This window comes from Lepisosteus platostomus, chromosome 3 (assembly GCF_059453375.1).
Source record: "Lepisosteus platostomus isolate fLepPlt1 chromosome 3, fLepPlt1.hap1, whole genome shotgun sequence".
Lineage (NCBI taxonomy): Eukaryota > Metazoa > Chordata > Actinopteri > Semionotiformes > Lepisosteidae > Lepisosteus > Lepisosteus platostomus.
Genome location: NC_142613.1, coordinates 62,779,431 through 62,792,581, shown reverse-complemented (window position 1 = coordinate 62,792,581; position 13,151 = coordinate 62,779,431). Strand labels below are relative to the sequence as shown.

The following is a 13,151-nucleotide window of genomic DNA, read 5'->3' as shown; positions in this document are numbered from 1 at the left end:
AGTGACAAACTGACTCCTAAATGTGCATTAATCACTCCCCCAGACCAAAATAATGTCATGGCCATACACAGATCTTTTTTGGGGGGGATTGTATAATCAGGAGAAAATGAAAAGTAAAAAAGGGGATGGCAGTAATTATATTCCCTAGGATGTTAGTTAATTCCCCATCTTTTATCTTTGACCAAAATGCAACCTATCAAACCTTTTTTGTATAATGCTGAATGTAAAAAAATACATCCTCTATATGACAGTGTTGTGTGCATACAGCTCATGACTAAAGTATTATTTAATTATACAGTAATTAAAACTAAAAAATGATTGATGTGGTGTAAATTATCATCAATAGGGAATCCATCCCTATATAAGTTTTCTTATAGCAAACTTGAAACAAAATATGTTAAATTAATAACTACATTGTCTACTTTCAGCCACAAATAAAGCAATCATCACTCTAATACCAATTACATTTCTTTAATTCCATGAGTACAAATGAAGACCTCTAGTGAGTGGACAGTATCTATGGCAACTGGCTCAAGAACAATTAACTCAACAATACAATGATGTTTATGATAATAATGTTTCACAAAAACACCTAGCAAAAATGATTAAAAAAGAAATTGTCATACAAGGTAATCACAGTGTGTCATGACAAGTTTGAGAAAAGGATTATAGAAAGAGTTGTTTACCACCAAACTAGATGCCCATGCATTATACTGTATATAAAAGGAAAGTTTGTTTTCCTTTTGTGGGGATTAACATCAAATAATAAAATCTGGGGAAGCTAAACACAGATACTGTGTTGTACCAGTAAAATAAACTAATCAAAATCTAACCAAGTAGCTGTAAATGCTAGAAGAAAACTGTTAATGATTTTCTCCCAGCACTAACACAAAATTCTCCCAACGAGTTGGGAACACTCAAAAACTTGTGCTAGGCACAGTTTGTACATTTCTTTTCAGAGATCACTTTTCAGAGGACCAGAATGGTTTCCTCAGTCAGAGTACTTCATGTTGCCACATTGATCATGTAGGACAGCCAGTCCTGTGAAAACAGCAACCACTTTGGCGTTAAAGGCGTCTGCTGGCTTCTGCCCTGGTCTGAAGACATGAAGACTCCTTTCTTACTTCAAACGTGGTCTTTGTCTTCACAGTTGCTGAGGAATTCCTTGATCCCTGTAACCTGTAAATTGCATAAAAGTAAGAAAAATTATAATTCAAATGCACAACAAGAGTTATAACAGAATGTCATTACAAGTTATTTAAGCTGTTGTTACCTTAACTGTATCAATGTTATCAAAACAGTCAATTGCTGCCACGTACAAAAATGGGTTTGATAACGTTACGTTGCGTTTGAAGTTACGCAATTTTTGATGGTTAAAATGCACCACTCGTTTTCTTAAGACACCTTCCAGGGCTTCTCACTGGAAAACTAGGAGTTATAAATGTGTTAAATGATTCTGTGATGCAGTGCAGCTTAACATGTTAAGAGGCACTGTGAAATTGAGTCAAAGATCAATAGGATGTGTGATATCACAGCCCCTGCAGGGCCTGAGGATATAAATGTATGGTGCATTGGTAAAAAATACTGTATTCAACTCTTCTGTGAATATATCTCTCCTAACTCAGGCCGAGCTTCAGTCCTGACTAAAACTCTAAATTTGTACAGTTGACTTCTAGAAATTAAAAACAATGCACTATTCTTTGTTGCTGTTGTACTGTTTTTGTACCTTCAGAGGTTTTGAAATCAGCCAATTCGTCTTCTTTTTAGAGCCTCTCAGTTTGGAAGTGCCAGCTGCTGATAGCCGCAACACTGCCTACGCTACCCAGGAGGAAACAAGGGCTGAGACAGGCGAGCTCCACAGTGGAGAGTTAGTTGCAGTCACTGTAGTTGTGTCCTATAGTTAATACCACTTCAATGTATAAACAAGTAATTTTAAATATAACTTTGTAACCTAAAAACCACAAAGGGCAAGTGTCAGAACCACAGTCATATTTTCATTGTTATGCTATCCAGGAAACTGTCAGACCTATAGCAACAAACTTCTGCTTTCCTCAAAGGAGACAATCTGACACTTCTTTCTGTTCCATTTCAAATCTAACATGCAGTAATCATTCTGTCTGGTGCTGCTGTTTGACTTTCACTGAAATCTGTGGTAAGCATTTTCTACTTTCTGAAAATTTTGCACTTGAAAATCTTCCATATTGATACTTCCACACAGCTCATGTTTCATATAATCCTCCACTACTGTACAGTATGTATGTTTTTAATTTGTACCATTCATGGAATGCCTATGGATACAGTTACTGACATTTCTTTTCCTGCTGCAAAATGCATTTCCACAAAAAAACCCAGAAAAATCAAACACCTATGACTTTTAAAAGTGATAATCACTTTTATGACATGAACAACAAGCCTTCATGGAGATACATTTTCATTTTACTTTTTTTAGAGTTTGGTGGTGTCATTACTAGGCTTGTGGTAACAAATGTCTTTGCAATGAAAACAAATATAAGATGTAGCATGTGGAATGTGTGTAGGTAATAGATGAAAACTGTTAATCACAGTAGAAAAAGTAGATCAATGTAAAATTTTATGAGAAAACTGGGGAAGATAATTAACTGCACACACAATTTCAAGGAAAAGTAAAAAAATCAGCAGTATAATAGAATGCAATACATATGCATTTAGTTGTATTCATTAATAAGCAGAATTTATTAAAGTATGTTCTGTTCTTTTTAGGGTTTTCAGAATAATACACTATTTACTGTAGGTAAACATACAATTAAATTTCAATTTAAATATATTAGCTGAACGTGTTTAAAAATCAGTGTCACTATAATCTCTCTTACTCAGTTTATATCAGTGGAATGCATTCATATTCACTTATTTTATTTGTTGATTAACTCCTTTTTAGCACTTTGAAAAGAATTACATTTCAATAAACTTCTTTTCCTGTGGATCAGTGTTTATAGCAGAAATACAGTACAGGTACAGTATATATGGAAGTTCATTTTCTCCAGAATGGTAGTGTTTTTCCTTTTAAAAAGAAAATTGAGCCTAAAATATTAAACTTTTTTTATTTGAGAAAATTTAAAAAAGAATCTATATTGCCAAGAAAAAGCTTGTGAAGTCCCTAGCTTGTGTCTTTTACTGTACTTTGATCCTAAACTATAATTAGATCTACATGAATGTCATATAAAAGTGATATTAGACATACTTTATAACACAAAAAATAAGGTTTATTTGTTTTATTTAACTGACAAAAGTTTTGAACAAACTTTAAATATCCACATGCATTTTACGTGAACATTAATATACAGTACAGTACCTAGTGATACTTCCTTAAGCAACAATGATTTGAACTAAATATTTCCTGTAACTGTTTATCAGTCTCTCACCTAAATTTTTATGTATTTGGCTATATTATTGCTTACAGAACTGCTTTAGGTCGGGAACATTTGAGAGTTTCTTTCCATGAACAGCTGCAACATTAGAATGGGGTCTTCGACTTCTCCAATCCAAAATACAAAATGTCTTCTTCTTCAGCTATTCTGTTGTAGATCTGTTTGTACCTTTAGGACCATTGTCTTGCTGCAATATTCACTTTTGGCTCATCTTCAGCTGACGAATGATCCAGAACTTGATGATACGATGCCAAAATCATTGCCAATGATGATAAACTGTCCAGATCCTGAGGCAGCATGTTATACTCCCACCACCATGCTTGACTGTCAGGAAGAAGTTCTACTTTTGGAAGGCAGTGTTTGGTTTTTGCTAAAAAAAACATTTCTCATTGTGGTCGAAAAGTCAAACTTTTGAATTGTTTGTTCAAAGAACAATTCTTGTGTATCACACAGGTACTTTTTGGTGAATGTGAAATAGACAGCAATTTTCTTTGTAGAAATCAATGGTTTGTTCCTGGCTGTCCTCCAACAAAAACTATTTTTATTCAGTCTTTTCCTGACAATTGAGACCTGAACACTGACATTAGCCACAGTGCGAGAGGCTTATAGAACCTTAGATGTTGCTCTGAATGTCTTTGACTGCCTGAATGTTTTTCCGGGTAGCTCTTGGAGAGATCTCGGCAAAATATATAAGTCTTAAATGTTTTCCATTGGGTAGGCAGTCTGAGGGTGGATACAGCCTTAAAAGTCCAGAAATGGTGTTTTAACACGCTCCAGACTGATAAACATCAACTATTTTTTTTCTGATGTCCTCTGAACTACCTTTTGATTGTGGCATTTGTGCTTCTGCTGAACTCTATGGTGAACCCCAAATCACAAAGTGTCTGACCATTATATAGGACAGGGCTAGTGGTTTCCCACTCATTTTACCACCTGAATTAATTTACCATCTTAAACATGCTAACTAAACACATGTACTGGTGTTTTAATTTATTTTTCTATTTTATACATGATTGCATCTTTAAAAAATTGGACTTGTAAACATAAACCCTTGTAGTTTTATTAGAATACAGTGGTTATGATTAAACAAGATTATCCTGGTATGAAATTGTGATTCCAGTTATTACATTGGGAGATTAGAAAGTTTAGTTTTTCTCAGCACTATAAAAACAAAGCCCGATGCATAATGTTAATGTTAATTGAGCTATAAATGCATATTACTGCAAGTAAAGAGATTTAAAATTGTAAGTACAGGCAGGGGTGGGGTTACTGGACATACCTACCTTCTGAAACTTGTTCCATTGATGACGTTGCATAAAAAAGAAATGTACATACATTAGGATCCGTGCAACAGTAATATAAGAGATTCATAAACGGAATTTGTAGCAAAGGCCATGTATCCCAAGAAGTACAGAATGCTCATGACAATCATTAAAAAAGTACAATATGTAATTGTTTGTAGTTAGTATGGCGACATGTGATTAAAATTAACATATTACTCAAATACAAAACTTATTCTGGAAAGCTAAATGTTTTTTCAAGATAAATCTGCTCTGCTTCATGTTTAAGAAGAGAAAGGCATGCCTGAAGCCTCATTCAAGATACAGTAATACCATCTTTTTCATGTTCTTACAACTTCACTTGTTGCTAAACTACCAAAAGAGCAAGATGCGTGAAGTGACCTCCTCTTGTCCTGATGCCCTTATGTTCTAAGCATCATTACTACAGTATTTGTTTGTGCAGCAGAATGATTAGCAAATGAAACACCACAGAAATACCACTAACATACAGTACCATAAAAGGGATAATGTGTGTCTATGCATGGTAAAACTAAGGAATAGTGAAACCGGATGGGGAGTGTGTATAACTTTGTGATATAAATAGCACAGTATGGGAAAAAGTAGGATAGTACTGTGGCACAAAACTAGGCGGAGAATCTAGAGAAAAGCTGAAGAGCTGCAGATAAGACCACGAAAACGGGAGGATGCAATCTGTGCATAATGTACAGAAATAATAGGAATACCTACCTCATGCAGTTCAATACCAAAGTTACATAAAAAGTCTGATATATTCAATAAACAAATGTACACATAATTAATGTCAAGGTGCAGTCAAAATGAAATCTAAAGCACATTACTTTAAGTTTAAATGATACTGTACATATTGAAGTGGGAATCGTAAGGATGACTAAATGATCAGAGAGAAAATTAAGCTGCTAAAGCAAAAATATTTGCGAGAGTTCTAAATGTTTCATTGTGCATCTTTACAGCAAAAAAATACTCCTACTACACTATCATTAATTAATTATCATTATTATTAACAATTATAATGATGATGATGATGATGATGATAATCTTCTTACACTTATTAAATGCTTTTTTGGACACTCCACTCAAACTACTGTACTGTAGTTACTGTACTACTGTACTGTAGGTAATTTTATATTGGCATATTTCACTTGTGAGACAGTGATCTGGATCACATGAGCTTTTGACATATTATTAAATTTCCAGGGCTTACACTTTTCATGGAAAAGTACATAAGAACAAAAATATCAAGAAGAATACCTTTTAGGTAACATCAATTAATGAACCTGATTTCAGGAAAAGAAAAGTTTACAATATGATGTAAAGGACTTAGCTTCACATTTGTTATTTTAAAGAAATGAACAAAAAGAAATGGCTAACCATAAATTAAACCAGACTTCCTAATTACATATTTCTGCATGTTTATTATAGAAACATAAATATTTTTGTCTTTGATTGATTATTTGATAAACATTAAAGTATGATAATTTAAACAAAACTGAATCACACGTTAAAAGCTTTAAACTAAATCTTCTACAAGATAGAGTGTTGTAAAGCTGTTATACTGTAGTTCTCTCTCTACAGTTCTCAAACCTAGGTCTGTCCTTGAAGTTTTAGCTTTTTATTAGAATAATATTGTATTTTTACAAATTACTTCCAGTTTATGTACTTAATTTGTATTCCAGAATTAAAAGGAAGTACTTATCTAAAAAACTTAAGGTGAAGATGCATTTAAATTAAGGGTTTCATTCACAAAATGTTGATATGTGATAAGGTATAATTTTGCAAAAAGGTCATAAAGTGAACCTTTGTGTTTGTGTTTATCTGAAGTCTTTAAAATCTTATTCTGGCACTAGGAAAGGAAGAAATAGCACAATAAGGTATACAAGTTACAGTCAAGATCAAAAGAGAAGACATAACATGCATAATACAACCAGCAAGGACAGTTTCATGTATTTGCCATTTGGATACATCTCAGCTTTTTGTTGTAAGTCAGATTTTAAGAGCCAGATATCTGGCATAGGTTTGGTGTCAGTGTTTTAACATATGCCACAGATCTTTATAGCCAGAACGGGTCTCTGTTACAAAACAGATACAAAATTTGAAACCTTTCAGAACCCTGCAAAAAAAAAGAGGAACCATTTTGGACTCAGTCTCAGGAGTTCTAAGGACAGAGCTCCTAATGAAAAGATAATCATTTTAGATATGAATTTTAATATACTGTATATGAAAATACAGTCATACCTTTTTAAACTAGAGGTGTACATGCAACAACTTTGTTATTTCTGGTTACTGTAGCTGAAATATTGTCATACTTTAGCCGTTATTTTTTAAATTATTCTGTGTCATTGCTAAAAATGTCCCCTGGACTTTATTAAGATGCCTGATGATTTTTGCCTACAGTCTGTGAATTTATAAATGATAGTTGAGAGAAGAAGAAACCAACACCCAGAGGATGAAGGAAATTGTACAGTCGCATGCCTTAGGCCTCTTTCCATGTATCCACAGAGAAAAAAAATGATATAATACAAATAATTACACTTAAAGGAAACACAACTTTCCCATTTATGTATAAATAAACAAGAATACTACAAATTAAGATTTGTGTAAGTTTTTCTGTGTTGCTTTCTTTTTTCTGGTTACGCAGCATTAGCAATAAAAACTGAATATGGTTAGGCCAACTGTTTGAATTAAGAATACCACACTCAGCCGAATTCAGCCACTCCGAACCTGAAAAATTATTTTAAAAAGGACAAAGTTCAGAAGAACACAGGTGAGGAGACTGCCCTAGCCTATTTTGGATCAAATGGAAAAAAAAAATAATTTAAAGGCTCTCCAAACTTAGAAAGGTTAGGACGGTTAGGGAAAGGAAGCTAGAAAATCCTGGGCATCAGAAACAAAGCCCGCTCCAAACTGCACAGGAAAGAGCGAACTGAAACGTGAAAAAGGTGTACTCACTCGCCAGAATGACCATGTCCATTCCCCAGAATATACTCATGATCCATCCCACCATGACAATGGCGGTAAGAATCTGAATGAAGGCCGCGGCAATGTTCAGCCAGAACACACAGCATACGTGTCGGTCAGGCAAATCCGTCCGCGCCCCGCACAACACCGTGAAGGCTGACACAAAGGTACCTGCGCAGAGAGATAATGACCAATTATTTCAGAAAACCATTTCATCTACAGCATCTACAGCATATACTGTAGTTGAAATCATCCACATTTAAAGGTCCTCAAGCTTCTTTTAACACACAAGGTAAGACAATAATATGAAAGGGCTGTGAAGTGATACCATAAAGTATATGAACATATTTAATAATAATCATTTCTTGCATTTATGGAGTGGTTTGCATCCAAACAGAACCCAAAGTGCTTTACTTGGAAGAGATATCTTGCTTCATCGGACACTGAAGTGCATCCTGGGTGACACATGACAGGCACAATGTGTCAGGAGACCACCGCACAGCAGGTTGGACAAGGAAGAGAGTGACAACTTCATCAGTTGCATTACGGGGAAGGCATGAATGAATTACACAGACAATACCCTGACAGTAAATTAATGATTAATATCATGAATTGACTGTATCTTTAAATCCAAAGTCAGGTGTTTCTAGTTACATGTATATTCTATTTTTGATGGTGCAGCTAATTTGCACATTCACAATTTCGAGCTGTTCTACTGAAATACTGTATGTAAATTAAATGTAATGTACCCACAGGGGTATGTGGTGGTGAGCGTTGATGCTTCAGAGTTCCTGGCTTCAGTTCAGTACAAGGGCATTCTTCCTGTTTGCGTATGGTTTTTTTCCACGCACTCCAGCTTCCTACTGCCTTCCCAAGATGTATTGGCTGTGTAATTTCACGTCTTTAAATGATCTCTGTGTTTGTGTTTTGGAACACAACCCTTTCACCCTCTGGGACTTCTGGGACTACTCCAGGGTACCTCATTGCTTACCAAGAATGAGCATCTTTCTGATAATGGCTGGATACGGTAGGTGTAATTCAGAGATCCAACTTTAGAATAAAACAACATTACATAACCGGCATACAATGGAAAACACAAATATGAACGTCATACTTTTGTCATAATATGGGGGCAATCAACATTATTTCGTATCAAATGCATTCAGTAAATTACTGGCTGTAACAATAGCAGAATATTAATCATGATAACTGCAGCCTGCCAACTTGTCACCTTGATTTTTTCATGTTTTAAGTGGTCTTTTATTGTCTTAAGTTCCTGTATTCTTCTCTCAGGGTTGTACACACTCAGCTTTTCACTAATCAGGCACTGGAGTATTGTATCAGATTCTTAGTCTTTCTTTCACGAGTCAATATTCACTAGCACCATCACTATCTTCATTAATCACTAACACAACCACTCAAATACTGTAGCTCTGCTCTTTTTTCAACCCTACTCTGTGTCTCTGTAAGTGTATGCTCTACACCAGGGGTCATCACCCTTTCAGAAGGGTTCAAGGCACATTTCTTGTTGCTGGATCTGCCTTGGCCCCTTTCAGAACAGCAACAAGAAAGTCACTGTTTTCACCACTGTAGTCATCACATTTTTAAGCTCATAATTTGAAATCTTGGCACAAAGATTTCCTAGATGAATAATAAAGTAAAAAATTACTGTTCTCTTCCATGACTCTGCTTTATCATCCTTTTATGTTTTTTCTGGACTGTTGATAAACAATCATTAACCCAGAAACTTTACGATTGCTTTGATCACCGACTCTGGACCCTCCTCCATCTCAGCCAAACATCTTTTTGCTTTGAAGCTGGAAATGTTGGCAATAACATAACATAACATCACTTTATTAGCCCTGTACAATTTCTTGCATTAGGAATTCATCTTTTCACATACCCCAGCTTGCTCTCCATGAGACACAGACACACAGACAGGGAGAGAGAAGCTTGGGGTCAGAGTGCAGGGTCAGTCATTGTACAGCACCTTTGGAGCAGTTGGGGTTAAGGGCCTTGCTCAGGGGCCCAACAAAGTAGGATTCCTCTGCCAGCTGCGGGATTTGAACCGGCAACCTCCCAGCCACAGGCACAGAGCTACCACTCCACCCGGTGTATAGCCAGGTGTTACCCATTGTATCTACTGTAGATTCTTAAAGACACTTCTCTGTTCACCTATTGCTGTAACAATATCAAAGCTACAAAATATCAAGAAATGTGTTAAAAAAACTAGAAGACTTAATGAGTGGAAGCTTTTATTGTAGCAGGAAATACAGAAAGAACATTAAAAACATTTTGCAAAGTTTGTTAAGCTATTTCTGAAAAAAGGTAGTCTGTTGTTAGGAACTACTGACTTGAATCAAGGTGTAGTGTATTTCACACCTGCCATTGTTGCAGGGAGAACATCTTATGTCATTTACAAGGAGTATATGTTGAATAGGCAAAACATATCTGGAATGATTTCAGCAGCTGGTTTCAAAATCCAAAAAGGAAAGAGGTTGATGCAAAAGATATTAAAGTAATTCGCCTGTCACCTTCGCCAAAACATGAAGTTATATTAAGAAGTTATAGCATACATGTTATTTCTCACTCTTTGCAGAATGTTATTTAATACTTTCTTGATTTGTTGTAAAGGTGAATTCTTAATTTGACTGGAATTTCTAAACAAACCTGGGTTTTGTGTCAAGACTTTTGTTTATTGCCTTTGCAATTATACTATAAAAGTTGAAAATGGAAAAAAAATACTATATACTATATATGTAGACTGATCACATAGCCTCTTTTAATTTTAAACTTTTTAATTACAATTTTATAAAGCCCAATGCCTGCTACTGACTGTAGCTTTGACTATCTGTGTAGTATCTGTCTAGCAAATTCTGAAGCATGATTTGAACAACACAGCACGTGTGAACATTATTGTATAGTAGTTGTTACAATTAGAAGACTACAGCTGGCAACAGAGAACCCCTGGATTTCAGCAAATGTTTAAACTGGGAACTGTACATACAGTACTGTATAGATGTTATGAGCCAACCTATTGCATTTTTTGCCTAAAGTTATCTCTTTAAATTGGCCCTTTATATACAGTATACTCCAAGGCTTAGGATAAATTATTTTTTCCAGATCATTTGGTTTCAATTGATGCCTGTGGGTGTTTGAAAGCTATTTCAATTTAGAAAGACCAAAGGCTGCACATTGATTACAAATATTTTAGGAACAATTTTCTAACATCCCTTCTATAATAAAAGGCAATCACCACACACAGTAAAGGCAGGAAAAAACCCCCACAAATACTAAACACCAAAGAAAATGTGGAATGATACAATAAAATAAATCAGTGTCACCACAGAATGTGTCCTACCACCATACTACCATGCATGACAGAGATGCACTACAGAGGGCTGTGGAAATGGCACAGAGCATCGTAGGATGCAATTTACCATCAATTGGTGAGATCCACACCAACCGCTGCTGCAATAAAGCCCTGATACATCATTCAGGATCCCAACCATCCTGAACACAAACTGTTCTCCTCCCTGCCCTCTGGCAAGCGGTACCAGACTGTTAAAGCAAGGACCACTAGACTCAAGAACAGCTTCTATCCCACTGCAGTATGCATCCTCAACAGCTAACTGCAGGGCCTCAGACTCAATACACATCTGAACTCTGCACTTTTTACATAGTCTACCCTTTTTTTTCTCACTCACTACTACATATTTATTTTTCCACAATATATTTATTGTTCCTGTTGCCTACATTGTGTAGTGTTGTCTGTGGTAATGTGTATGTCCAGGGAGATAAGCGCAATTAAGAATTCCAACGTAGGTGTACATATGCCAATAAACTACTCTACTACACTACTCTACCTTAAGAATTTGGAGCACTTTGAAAGCTGTATTGCGTTGAAATAAGGTCATGATTAACAACCATAGTGCACATTTGCAAAACTAAGTTCTGTTGATGTCTTTTAATCAGCTCATATTTTATCAACTGACTTCGCGGTTAGTTGATAAAATACGTGGGAGTTATCCCAGTTAACTTATTAGCTGCTGAGGTCAACTGGTGTCACCATGGGCAAGTAAGCCTCATCAAGGTGTGATGACTGCTGAAGAGCAAAGCCAGGGCACATATTAGAAATATCTTTAACTCTGACAGTTTCAAAGGTGATGTTGAGACCAGGGGAGCCTCAGAATAAGATACAAATCCTGGAACAAAAATTAAAGGTTATTGCGATCTTATGAAAAAGACTGTAAAACAAACACATTACAACAACAAAATCTGGTTGTGTTTTGAATACATATTCCTCTTTAAAATGTGGCAAGGTGTTCTTACGAAGCCATCAGTTTACAGAACTGTTTATAAAACTTGTGGTAGAATAAGTCACTTCTGGAGACGTTACAATGGAAAACAGGTGGTTTGTAACCCTAACCGCCATTGACTGACAGCACTGCCAACTTCACTAGAGACCACAACATCCAAGGACTGAAAGCTTGTGAATGTTTGGTATACTTGGTGAGAAGCTTGCCTTATCCCGCTTGGCTATAGGACGAAGAGGCTTGAACCCCATTTAGACTGAGAGAACCAAGGAAAAGCTGCAAGGGATGCTTGAGGCGAAGGCAAAGGGGGGCGCCTGAGTTCATTTTATGCAGCTAGTCCAGTGGTGATCATGATAAGGTGCAGCTCATCCCTCTGGAACTTCAGTTAATAACTTCCATTTAGCTCTTGCTTTTATTTATTTAGACAAGGCCAATGCTTTTAGAGTAATTAAAATCTGTAATGTCTCAACATTTCAGGGAAGTAGTCTGGTTGTCTATATAAGAGATATACTGTATATGTGTCTAGTAGATCACATAAACAATGTACTCTTTAGTTCTTGATAGGCTTAGTATTTACTGACTAAATACTAAAGTTTTACATCCATAATGCATTTGAAATTTTTCAGAAAACATAAGCACCTCTATTTTTTCAAAAGTAAAATTAAGCCACTTTTCTTTAATTCATATAATTTAGTCATTTAAGGCAGTTTCAATTTATTGATAATGCACCAAAAACATAACAACCTCTTAATTGACAGTTACCTCTTTAGTTGGTGGTGCTCCCCTTACTTCTGGTCAGACCAAAAATGTAATTGGCAGGTATCATTTCGGAAAAAGCAATTAATTTGATAAAGTTTCAATACAACACTTGAAGTAACAACACAGAAATCTTAAAGCACCAGAAACTAAGAAAAAATATTCACCTCTTCCAAAGAAACCACTTTAAGCATTATGCATTAATGAGTTAAAAACTAGGAAGAAAAAACAAAAACTAACATTTATTTTGGTGTTTTAGTGACTTTGGCATCAATAACTCTCAATTCTTTATGGTTTGTACCTATTATAGAGGTTTCATCATAGTTTCTTGATCTAAAAAATAGTTTTTAGCCTTATCATGCTTCCTAGGGTGAGAGGTGATGTGAATATAATGTAAAATG

At 35.5% G+C, this 13,151-nt stretch overlaps 1 protein-coding gene across 2 annotated transcripts in view; it reads right to left on the bottom strand.

Moving 5' to 3' along the window:
* Positions 1-455: 455 nt before the first annotated feature.
* The window catches only part of stum (stum, mechanosensory transduction mediator homolog), a 37,540-nt gene continuing 24,844 nt past the window's right edge, over positions 456-13,151 (bottom strand). The window contains exons 2-4 of one of the 2 annotated variants that reach the window (XR_015935477.1): positions 7,670-7,849; positions 1,727-4,696; positions 456-1,179 (exon numbers count right to left, since the gene is read on the bottom strand). Coding sequence is in view for 1 of the 2 variants with exons in the window: in XM_088626347.1 (XP_088482473.1) it covers positions 1,145-1,179; positions 7,670-7,849 (215 nt within the window). In the remaining variant the exon portion in view is untranslated. The remainder of the gene's footprint in view (positions 1,180-1,726; positions 4,697-7,669; positions 7,850-13,151) is intronic. The other variant, XM_088626347.1, reaches the window with a different exon arrangement.